The 12,500-nt window shown below is 46.6% G+C and overlaps 1 protein-coding gene across 1 annotated transcript in view; it reads right to left on the minus strand.

Annotated features, from left to right (window-relative positions):
* The window catches only part of brsk2a (BR serine/threonine kinase 2a), a 78,848-nt gene that overhangs the window by 29,921 nt on the left and 36,427 nt on the right, over positions 1-12,500 (minus strand). The window contains exons 4-7 of the mRNA XM_042707365.1: positions 12,251-12,367; positions 3,731-3,764; positions 3,357-3,425; positions 1,329-1,475 (exon numbers count right to left, since the gene is read on the minus strand). Of these exons, the coding sequence (XP_042563299.1) occupies positions 1,329-1,475; positions 3,357-3,425; positions 3,731-3,764; positions 12,251-12,367 (367 nt within the window). The remainder of the gene's footprint in view (positions 1-1,328; positions 1,476-3,356; positions 3,426-3,730; positions 3,765-12,250; positions 12,368-12,500) is intronic.

Here is a 12,500-nt window from a genome sequence, read left to right on the forward strand (position 1 = left end):
GCCTGTGCCTGGGGAGACTGTGACTGTGAGTGGCTCGGTGCTGACATGGCGTGAACCCTGATGTAATCACGGGACTGGCTGGGGAAAAGATTTCCTGTTCTTTGCTTTTTCTGTTGTTTTGGTTTGTCTGTTTTTGTTTTTCGTTCCTTCTGTGCCGGGACTGTTTACAGCGCCTTGGAAGATGGGGATAGGGATGGACAGACTTGCTTTGTCCCGAGTATAATGCTCAGAAAGAAGGAAAGAGGGAGAGAGAAACAGAGAGGAACAGAGAACGCAGGAGGAGAGAGACGGATGAAAAAGCAAGAGAGAGAGAGAGAGAGAGAATGAGAGAGAGAGAGAGAGAGGCAAGGGTAGCCGTGTGGACGCGGTGCCTCGCTCTCTCTCTCTCTCACATGATTGGTTCCCTTAGCCCTCGACTCCTTCAAAGTAAGATTAAAGCGCTCCGCTTCTCCTTGTCCACACTCCCACTCCTCTTCGCCTGCTAGACCCAGCCGACATGGTGATTGATGGTCCAGGAGCAGAGGAACGTGATATTAGCATTTGGTCCAGGGGGCCGACGCGGGCCAACTTCACCCACCATCTGAGACCCCGGCACGAGGAAAAGCGGAGGACGGCGAGGCATGTGGAGGTGACCGTGCTTTTCCCTCTGTCTGAGCCTCCTATCTCTACACGCAGGCCGCCTCCTCACAAATCAGCAACCGCGAAACAAAGGGCACTGCGGTAGCATGTCGCTCGCTCTTTTCTTTCAGCTCCCCTGACCACTTCCATTATTCACATTTCACTTCCACCGGAGGCCACTTGTGCTCTTTTTCCCTTTTTTTTATCTCTCTGTCTTTGTCTTTTGGCTCGCCTTCTCTCTGGCTCTCCTGCTATCTGCTCCTCTCAACATGGGCATATTTTTCTCTTTGCTACCTCATGGCCTTGAAGGTTGAAGTTTCCAGGTGCAGTGTGTGTGTGTGTGTGTGTGTGTGTGTGTGAGGGGGGGGGGGCAGGTATGGGGAAATGTAACATGATGAAATGCAGAGGTGGTAGAGAGCGAACTAAAAAAAAAAAAAAACCCCACTTGGCCCTGAGTCATGAGTAGAGGAATAATATCAAAGCAGAATCAAAAAACACCTCAGGAAACACAGGGAAGAAAAATGACCTGACAAAAGGAAAAGAGAAGAAACAGGAAAAACACGGATAAAGATCTGTTTTCTTCTGACCCCTCTTGACTATTCTTAAAAATGGAGTGCTGGGGAATTCTCTACAACCACCCTCTGACACACTGACGTGGTGTTTCTATGGCGTTGCCTGAAAAAGACACAGAGTGGGAGGGAGTTACTGACCGTTAGCCGCTTGGTGGCGTCCACCTCGATCATCCCTCGCAGAAGGTTCTGGCAGTCTGGCGGGATGAAGTGAGGCATGTGAAAGACGCCCAGCTTCACCTTTTCTAACAAGTTCCTCAGGTTGTCATCATCGAATGGCAGCGCCCCCTAGAGAGTGGGAGAGAAACCAAAAGGAGAGACACACATACACACACACACACACACACACACACACACACACACATTCAATAAAAAGCACCCAGCAACCCTTCCACCTTACGATTGTTTGCACTATGTCTCACAGTGTACTAAAGTCTCTCTGCAGGGACCAGGGACTAAGGGCTGAAAGCATTTCTCTGTCATTATAAACATATTACATATAGCAGGCTTGATCAAAAGAACCCCTCCATATTTTCAGAGGCCTCCAATTTTGCCGAAAAAGAAAGAAAGAAAGAAAAGAAAGAAAGAAAGAAAGAAAGAAAAGAAATGAAGGAAGAAAGGAGGGCGCAACGGCTTTGTTGATAATTAGGAGTGCTTCACACTCTCTCTGCTCCCCCATCAGAGTGTGTTATCAGTGGTCCTGACACACTACAGATGTGAGTGCTTGATAAACGACTGCGACTGAGTCTTAATGATGGGAGCGTGGCAGCCTCGAATAACAGATGATCCCGACTGCAAGGGAGAGAGATTGTCAAATAAACTCAGACAAATAACAACACGAGAGACAGAGGGAGGAAGGGAACAAGGAAGAAAGAAAGAAAGAAAGAAAGAAAGAAGGAAGGAAGAGCTAAGGGCTCTGCTACTCCTAGTCAGTTCCCTTGTTTTTTTTTCTCCTGGTCTGGCAGATGAATACCATCAGAAAAAAATTGATGACAAATGTATAAATAATGAACTTGATGAAAAAGAAAACCGAAGTGTGTGAGACAGGGCACGAGGAATACACACATCCATCTGCAGTCCGATCACACACACACCGTCCGGGCCGGCCGACTCTCTCTCTCTCCACACAGCGGCAATGGCAGCATCGGCGACGCCACGGCCCGGTGCCAACAGGCAGTCTGTTTATTTTTGGCCTTGTGTGCAGGGTTCAGAGCCGTGATACGGCAGCGGCCCATGCATATTTCATGGGCTGGAGATGTGAATGAGCCGCAGCCGCACATGAAACAACACTGTGCCAGGGAAGGAGAAGGAGTCGGGCAAAGGAACAGCTGTCTGTCCACGGGCCCAAAACAGCCGAGCAGTGGGGGAGGCTGGCCACATCGACTAGGCTCCTTCATACCGCTCCTCACAGCAGCACGGAGAACAGCGAAACCTTGGCAATGACAATTAGGAGTAGGCCTCCTTATAACATCCTTAGCTGCTGTTAACTGCTGCAGATAAAGGTCACGCAAGGTTTTAAAATGGAAAGTTTTAGTTTACCAAGATGTTGATAATCTAATAAAAGTTTAAGTGAGTAGTATGTCCAGGGCAGGGCTTTACAGTGGTGTGGAGTCCATAGGGACAGCCAGAAATCAACACAGCCCTAAGAAGTCTGGGGGAGCACCTCCTTCTGCTCAGTCTGTTGGGGGGAAAGCAGACTTCCCAAAACTGATGAGCTACACATTCATGAGGGAGAAGGAAAGGAAAAGATCTGATGGAGCATCACAGATGGACCAGGAGGCACTCAGGGATGAGACCCAGAATATTTTCAAACATCTTCTGACGCAGATCAACAAACACACCCGCCAGTTCTTTTAAAACTTTTATAAATCACTGGGCCGAAACAGAAAACAAATCCCACTAAATTCCAGTAAAGTAACTGAATACCCGCTTGAATTCATTTTAGAATATGAAAGCCAATCCATTGAATTCTAATGTGTGATACTAACATTAAGTACCAAAAGTACAGTCTTCCTCAGTACTGATGCATTTGGTACCCAAAAATGAGCACCACAAAGGAGGTGAGAACCCAGGTGAGAATCGCTTTGGATAAAAGCGTCTGCTAAATACGAGCCCTTTATCTTCACCTTTAAAAACTAGAATCCCAGGAGTCATAAGATAGATACTGACCACCAAGAGTGCAAAGAGTATGACTCCACAGCTCCATACGTCTGCTTTCCTCCCGTCGTATTTCTCGCCCTGGTAGGAACCAATGAGGAACCAGAGGGAGATAGACAAGGAGTGGGGAGTTAAAGACAAAAAAAACATTTGAAATATGAAATATCAAAGGAGGGAATCTAATCTCCAGGCAGTGACCTGGCGTTACCATGGCAGCTACTGTGGTGCTAACCATTCAGGGGTTTCCTAATATGCCTGCAGTAATAGTGGACCAGTAGCTAACGAGTTAGCACACTCTCAATTATATCAGTATATTTGCAGTCCAAAAGTAGTGTGTTTCAGTGTGTTTAATGTGTTTCATTTAAAATAAGTGGGATCACACTTACCCTAATGACCTCTGGGCAGGCGTAGTGGGGAGACCTGTCCAGAAGAAAGAGGTAGAAACATCAGTGGAATTGAGCGGGTGTAGTTTGTCAGGAAAACAATGAAACAGCAAATACTGCAAATAATCCTGTCATTAATATGACTAAAGATGCCAGTTAGAGTGCATATTTCTGCCCAGAAAATGCTGAAATCCTGAGCATGTTGAAATGTGGATGAACACTCAGTGGTGCTGCATAGATATTATTAATGATGCATTTCCACGTTTATCTGCTAGTGTTTCTCCTCCAATCCCCCATGTCTGCGCGTATCGGATTTTAATGAAATGGCATCGGAAACATCTAAACACTGGGTCTTATTAGCAGCGTGGCTGTCTGCAGCCTGCATTCATGAGTTCTGCTGACGGAGATGCTGCCTGATGTGCTGTCAAGGTTCACCAAAAACAAACCCCCAAACATCAGACTCTGCAAACAAAAGTTCAAACGAACACCTACTAGCATGCTAATGATGTGGGCTCACTGCTCGCTGATGTCATGTAGCATTACACAAATGTGCCTCTACTTAAAGTAGGTTAAAAGTTGAATTTTCTTGTGCATTTGTAAGCATTGTGCAACTTATCCAGTAAATCCAGCAAGGCATGGCTTTAAGACCACAGGCCTCTACCAACCCACGGAGCCAAAGACTGAGTCAAAGACTGGGGTAACTGTTTTTGTATATACAAAAATATTTGTCTGGGTTTTTGAGGTAAGTGGCTTCCTCCTTCACTACTGTACTGACAGCACACAACTCCTCCTCCCTCTCTCTCTCTGTCTGTCTGTCTGTCTCTCTCGCTCTCTCTCTCTCTCTCTCTCTCTCTCTCTCAGATGAGAAAAACTCTCAGCATGGGTTGCCGAGGCCTTTGGCTGAAAGTCATTTTAAAATCAGACCCTCCAGAAAGCCACAGCATGGAATCCTCATAACAACACACACACACACCCGTCTGACAAGTCCTCGCCAGTGTAGGATTCCTCAAAAACACACCACTGTGCTGCTGAAAGCATCAATAATGCCCAGAGCTAGATATCCACCTGTCTTTTCTCGGGCAGGGAGATCCCTCAGATGGGCATCAAAAACAAGATGTAAAAAAAAGGATCCTTTGCTGCGCCTCATAAACTCTATGCATAAAACAATAAAAAGTCTTGACTGTCGGAATAGTTTCAAGATTAGTTTCTGGGAAGAATCGTTAATTCACCAAAAATAATTTGGCCACTTTTGCAACATCTTGATGCAAGGGGAGGGAACGAGGGGGTGGAGGATTAACTGGGAAGAAAAAAAACACAAAAAAAACAGAGATGCATGAAAATCCTTCCCGTCCCCAAAAATAAATGGGCTCGTTGAAGGGAACACCCACGGAGCCTGTTGTCACTACATCAATCCCCACTAGGTCATTCGCTAGAGCTCATTTCCCCTCTCATTTTACTGCTCCCATCAACCTCACAGGGAGGGAAATAGCACCCAAACACACACACACACACACACACACACACACACACACACACACACACACACACACACACACACACACACACACACACACACACACACACACACACACACACATCCAGAGGACTTATGTGCCTGCATCTTCTCTGCACCCTGACACCACACGTGTCTCTTATGAAAATGCTCCCGTGTTTTTTTCTTTCCCAATAGCAGGAACGGTGGATCGAAGTCAAACTGCACTCTCGACAGGCCCACGGTTCAATGACTCGGTATTGACACGAGAGCCACGGGTGACTTCATCGCTCACAAATGGGTTCGGAACAGGCTGGCAGAAATTGAACTGGTCTCTTCACTGGTAGCCAATATGTCAGATTTTCAATCTCATGCAGGCCCAGAGGGTTTCCGTTAGGTGGTCATGAATAATTGGAAGTGGGAACCTTGGCTAATCTGCGCAAATGTGTGCACTTCTCATTCGCACGTCTGTCATTCAGACACGCATCATTCACCTAGCAGTTTCGCTTTCAATTCGAATGAACAACATCAGCACAATATAAGGACATGGGAAATACTGTAACAGGTGAAAAGCTGAGTGTGAACAGTACTACAACAGCGAAGCGGAGCTCCGGTAGCTCTGAGCTGGCGAGCCGGCTAGCCCAGCGCTTCAGCCCCACCGTGGCAAGAGGAATAGATTCGTGTCAGGGCGAACCTGTGGAGAACCGGCGCTGAGATGAATGTGTTTAATTAAAAGCTGTCATATCCGCTTGTGGAGATCGGCTGGCTAGGCACGCTGCGACTATCAATGAAGCCCGCCGAGCACCATTTGCCCAAATGTAGGTATACAGGGACCAGGGGGGTTTGGGTGTGGGGAGAGGACATACTTTAACAGCACCCAGTGGGTCCGTCATTACCATTCAGCACCAACAGCACTTTGCGGGGGAACACAAATATAAACATGTTTGGTTGACTGGGTTGTCTGATGAAGGACATATGCATACATGTATTAAAGTAAGCCAGAACTAATTTAGCATGGCAGAGGCAAGGAACAAGGAGTAACCTAATCTGTTTGCAGAGTTGCGATGTTTGGTAATCAATCTATGGCAGTTTCGGAGGATCGAGTGGGATCATCATCTCCTGCGAGGCCATTGGAAATTAGTGTGGTGTGAACGCGATGATTGCACCCTGAGGACGGAAGAGTGCGTATGGTGGTGCCTCACAGATCGTGACTCACACCCTGTCACCCCGCAAACACACACAACCCTTCATCCGTCTGCGGGTGATGTTACAGTGTGGGCACATGCAGTCACCACCACAGCACTTAACAAACAGGAACAGCAAGTGGAGAATTTACATTTATTCACATTCAGAAACACTTTCATATTCATATTCACAGTCTGAAAAACAGGGGTACTGGCCAGATGATCTACAGTGCAGTACATAGCCAGGGTGGAAGAAGGGAGTGGTTTAAGCTGCATACACACACACGCACACACACACACACACACACACACACACACACACACACACACACACACACACACACACACACACACACATACATACATACATACACACACACACATACACACATACATACATACGGTTTCTCTTGTGCAGTGTAGTGCAAACTGAGACTCTGAGGTCTTTCTCACTAACTGGGCGGCGGCTATGCAGGGCTAGCCAACCTGAGCTGATGGGCAACGACAAGACCACAACCACTGGACCAGAGCAAACATGACACAGGGGTCGCCCAGGGTCAAGGTCGAACCGCAGCCGCATTCCTGACGTTTGAAAAGGTAGGAGTCGCAGGAGAGGGGAAGCGACAGACCGCCGCAGAACACGCACTCTCAGTGAACTTGTGTGCACGTGTCCGTCTGGCTGAAACAGACTTTCCCTGATGCTCAAAGGAAGACAGAAAGAAAGAAAGAAAGAAAGAAAGAAAGACAGACAGACACAAAGAAAGAAAAAAAGAGCGAGAAAAAGAGAAAGGAACATTTCTGAAGCTTGTGTTTGTGTCTACTGCCTTGTTCAAGGACAAGCTGACACAGTGAGGTTACATCATCTCCTGAAACAACTCCTGAGGCTGAGGGTGCCTACTGATCAGAGGGGCGTGACTGAGGGGACACCTTCAAGTCACACCAAATGTCTCAGACTGCTGGGAGGGACAGCACAAGCCTGACCCATGAATAGCAACTGGACATACACATGTATAAACAACCTATCTGGACATATATCAATGAATAAAACAGAACTGACTTGATTAGAACTGAATAAAGTTATCATCCTTGTGTGCTCAGCCAGTCTCATTTGACCTCCAGTCCTCCCATAGACAAGCACAGCATTGTGAGCGAGAGCTTGAGGGAATAATCTACCCCCACCTGCGTGTAATCCTAACCTGCCGCGCTCCGTGAGATCTCGGGGATGTAATCCAGAGCCTGGCCTCGGCTTTATCCGTCTGAGATGGATTCCCGAGGGTAAGCCGGAGTATTATATTCCACCAAGCTTACAAATTACATAATTATTGCTTCATCTTGCGGCGGCGAGCCAAACTGAGCCGGTAGGCTCAACGAGAACAGGCAGTGTCACTGAAATGTTAACAACTTCTTCCTGTGTGCGCGAACAAATTGAGGTTGTTGACTCCCTGCAGCTCGTTAAAAAAAAAAGAAAAATAGTCTGGCCAAACCTCACAGCCTCGCCTCAAAGACACTGTACAAACCCTGGTGTTTTGCTGCCGGTTTGAGCACGCTGTGGCAGAGGTTACTCAAACACGGCTGGGGTTGTGTGGGAGCAGCGATGTGGGTTTGGAGACGACCCGAGGGATCAGGTGAGTGAGAGCACCTGTGCCTGCCCCGCTGTCCTCGCCTACGCCTACACCTACACTTTTGTGGCAGTTTCACAAAACACAATTTGTGCTGCGTAGATCTTCAGCCGCAAATTAGTTTTGTGTGTGAGTCAGTGTGTGTATGTGTGTGTGTGCCTGTGTGTGTGTGTGTGTGTGCGTGTGTGTGTGTGTGTGTGTGTGTGTGCGTGTGAATGTGTGCCGAGATAGTATATATTGACACATAAACCAACTCTGATCACATCAGCAAGTGTGTGGACAGAGTGACAACACAAAAACAAATAAAAGCTTTCCCCAAACAGAAACCCTGGATTAACGGAGAGGTTCACCTCCTGCTCAAAGCCAAAGATTGCAGCCTTCAGGTCTGGGGACTGGAGGCTTACAGCTCAGCCAGGGCCACTCCGAGGAGGGGAATCTCCCAGGCTAAGTACACATAAAGAGTATCAAAGAGAACTTCAACTCCTCTGACCCCTGGCACATGTGGCAAGGCATACAGGCCATCACAGACTGCAAATCACCCAGCACTGTGGCCCCATCCAGCTCTGCCTGCCTCCCTAACAAGCCTAACTACTTCTACATTACCGGGGAAACAAGGAGGTCACCCTCAAAGTGGATCTCCCACCTGGTGAACTGCCACAGGGGAAATATCCATCCCTGATGTTTGCGGCACCCTGAGCAGGGTGAATGTGTGGCGGGCGGGCAGGTGGCCCGGGTGGACTACCTGGGCGCATGCTTAGAGCCGGTGCAGAGCAGCTGGACGGGGTCTTCAAGGACATTTTCAATCTGTCCCCGGCCCAGGCAGTTGTCCCCCCAACTTTAAGACTGCCTCTGTTGTGCCAGTGTCGAAGCACTCTACAGCTACAACCCTGAATGACTTCTGCACTCACCCCCATCATTGCAGTGCTTCGAGAAGCAGGCACTATTACATCTGAAAACCTGTCTGCCAACTACCCTGGACCCTCATCAGTTTGCCCTACCACACAAATTGGTCAACAGAGGACATCACCTCCACGGCACTGCCCTAACCCACCTGGACATTGCCAACTCTTACATCAGAATGCTGTTCATTGACTCAACATTCAACACTGTGATCCCCTCCCAGCCGATCTCCAAGCTTAGCCAACTCAGTGTTAGCACATACAGTAAGTCTGAAATTGGATTTTGAACTTTCTAACTAACATACCCCAATCTGTAAAGTTAGACGGCCTCTGCTCCTCCACTCTCACCCTGAACACTGGTGTGCCACAAGGCTGTATGTTGAGCCCAACTGCTTAACTATACAAGGTTCTAACACTATAACCATGTTTGCAGACGGCACCATTTTTACCACTTTTTGACTTTTATCACTGTACCATCGAGAGCATTCTCACCAGTTGTATCCTAGTGTGGTATGGCAATTGCACCGCATCAGACTGTAAAAAGCCATCAGCGGGTGGTGAAAAAGTTTCCCACCATTGAGAACATTCACCATAAACGCAGCCTGGGCAGAACGAAACGCATCATCAAGGATGCATCCGACCGTAACCATGGACTTTTTTAACTCTCCTCCTATCCGGCAGGCGTTACAGGAGCCTCCACTACCACACCAGCAGACTCAGGAAGCTGAACTCCACACCACAGCACTAAGCATGTTGCACTCATTACTGCATAGTCTCAGTACATTTATATTACATTTACATTTAGTCATTTAGCAGAGTAGTATTTATTTAGCAGAGTAGTATTTGCACTGCTCATTCTTGCACAAGGCTGAACCTCTCACGCTGTTCAGATTGCTATTTTTTCATATTGTACATTCGACCAAGAGTACATTTTGTCTGTACACCATGTATATACTGTACACGCAACCCTTATATATACTCCCCTTTCCAACTCCACTTCACCTCTATGTATAACATATTTAATATATTATACATATATATTTATATATATATATAATAACCTGTATATGTTTCTCACCGCTGTCAATAACACTGTACATACTGCCAGATATAGCATCACTTATGCTGTAGTACTTACAGTGCTTATGCCGGCACTTATCTGTAAATAATCCTGCTTTTTCTTTCTGATTAGATGCTAACTGCATTTCATTGGCTTTGTACGTGTACTCTGCACAATGACAATAAAGTTGAATCTAATCTAATCTAATCTAATATAATGCACACATACACACACACAAACAGAATGTTGTGACTGCAGGGAAGGAGAGAGAGACAGAGAGAGCGAGAGAGAGAGAGAGAGAGAGAGAGACAGACAGAGGGAGAGAGAGAGAGAGAGAGAGACAGCGAGAGAGAGACAGAGAGAGACAGAGAGAGAGAGAGCACTTGGCTTTCATGATAACTAATATTATTCCAAAGTTAAGAGCACAGAGCGGGTGTGATGTGCCATGCGCTAACCAGGAGTGTAATAGTGTGTGTGTGTGTGTGTGTATGTATATGTGTGTGAGTGTGTGTGTATGTGTGCGTGTGATGTGCTATGCGCTAACCAGGAGTGTAATAGTGTGTGTGTGTGTGTGTGTATGTATATGTGTGTGAGTGTGTGTGTATGTGTGCGTGTGATGTGCTATGCGCTAACCAGGAGTGTAATAGTGTGTGTGTGTGTGTGTGTATGTATATGTGTGTGAGTGTGTGTGTATGTGTGCGTGTGATGTGCTATGCGCTAACCAGGAGTGTAATAGTGTGTGTGTGTGTGTGTGTATGTATATGTGTGTGAGTGTGTGTGTATGTGTGCGTGTGATGTGCCATGCGCTAACCAGGAGTGTAATAGTGTGTGTGTGTGTGTGTGTGTGTATGTATATGTGTGTGAGTGTGTGTGTATGTGTGCGTGTGATGTGCTATGCGCTAACCAGGAGTGTAATAGTGCGTGGAGAGGCTCCAGCTTTATCATCCTGCGGACTGTGGGGCTTGGCCTGTGCCCTTGGCTCTGGATGAAAAATGAGTCTCACCTCCGTCCCGTTTATTGCTTCAGAGACCCGCACCTTCCGTGTTTGTAAATGCAAGTGTGTTTGGGCAAGATTGCGTGTGTACCGCCGAATGTGTTTGTGCTACGAAATGTGTGTGTGTGTCCCTGCATGTACATTTGTGCTTCACTGTTTGCATATGAATCAACATTTATTTCTGTGTGTGTGTGTGTGTGTGTGTGTGTGTATATATATGCGTGCGTGCGTGCGTGCGTGCGTGTGTGTGTGTGTGCTTATTTGTGCTCTAGAGTTTGCATATGACTGCTTATGAGTGAACAGATTTTCTGTGTGTGTGTGTGTGTGTGTGTGTGTGTGTGTGTGTGTGTGTGTGTATGTGTGTGTGTGCCTATTTGTGCTCTAGAGTTTGCATATGGCTGCTTATGAGTGAACACATTTTCTGTGTGTGTGTGTGTATGTATGTGTGTGTGTGTTTGAGAGAGACAGAGAGAAAAAAAGAGAGTATGTGTTTGTTTGTGCATGTGTGTTTGTGCATGTGTGTGTGTGTGTGTGTGTGTTAGTGTGTGAGAGGACTGCAAATGCACTAGGACAGCTCCGATCTATGAGCCATTGCTGCTTGGGAGAGAAGGTGCATCAGATGGAGGCCTCTGGCAGCCTACCAGTGTTATAAGTAATTAGATCGCTCCAGAGACACGGCAGAAAAGTCCTGACACAAACAAATAAAAGAGAGAAACAGCAGTTGCTTCATTTGATGTGTATGAGCTTGAGGAATCTGGCTGGTATTATATTGGAAAACGATCTGTTGTTCCTTCCTCATGTATATTTCAGAGGCTGAATCAGATAAGGCATGGGTGTCCTATCAGCAGTATGGGAGAAAACCTGCTTTCATAAAATTTGATGATTGATGTTGTAACTAAGCCTGCTATATCATAAAATATTTGGCCAAAAAATCAGATATTTCCCATTGATAAAGTACAGTCACTGGGGATTATCCTGAAGACGGTATAAGCCCTCAAGCTTATCTTCGACGACCACATCAATGTAACATACAGCGTTGCAATGTTTTAATTGACAGGTGAGATTAACGCTACGTTCACCGAGGATGAGAACACAAATGACTTCTCAGCAACTAATTGAGTTCCACCCGTGTGCCTACATACATCATCAGAAAATCATATCATCGCTTGTGTCAGAGATTCAGCATAGTCATGTGTCCAACCAATCAATAGCCTACAAGTCTCTGTGTCATTAGTCATCATCCAATTGGAGCGGCTGTCAGTGGGAGGTACTCACCCGCAGCTGGTTTCCAGGAGACTGTCCCCAACCTGCAGGGAGGCCATGCCGAAGTCTGCTATCCTGATGTTGTTCTTCTCATCTAGCAACAAGTTCTCTGGCTTCAGATCCCTGTGGCTGTGAGACAAAGGAAGAAAGATAAGCGGACATTTTCCTGTTTTTGGTTCATGATATATAAATATGTATATTAACTTTTTGTACTATAAAAAATGCGTTGGCACATACAAAGCACATACTGTCAAGGCCAATA

This window comes from Clupea harengus, chromosome 3, assembly GCF_900700415.2.
Source record: "Clupea harengus chromosome 3, Ch_v2.0.2, whole genome shotgun sequence".
NCBI lineage: Eukaryota > Metazoa > Chordata > Actinopteri > Clupeiformes > Clupeidae > Clupea > Clupea harengus.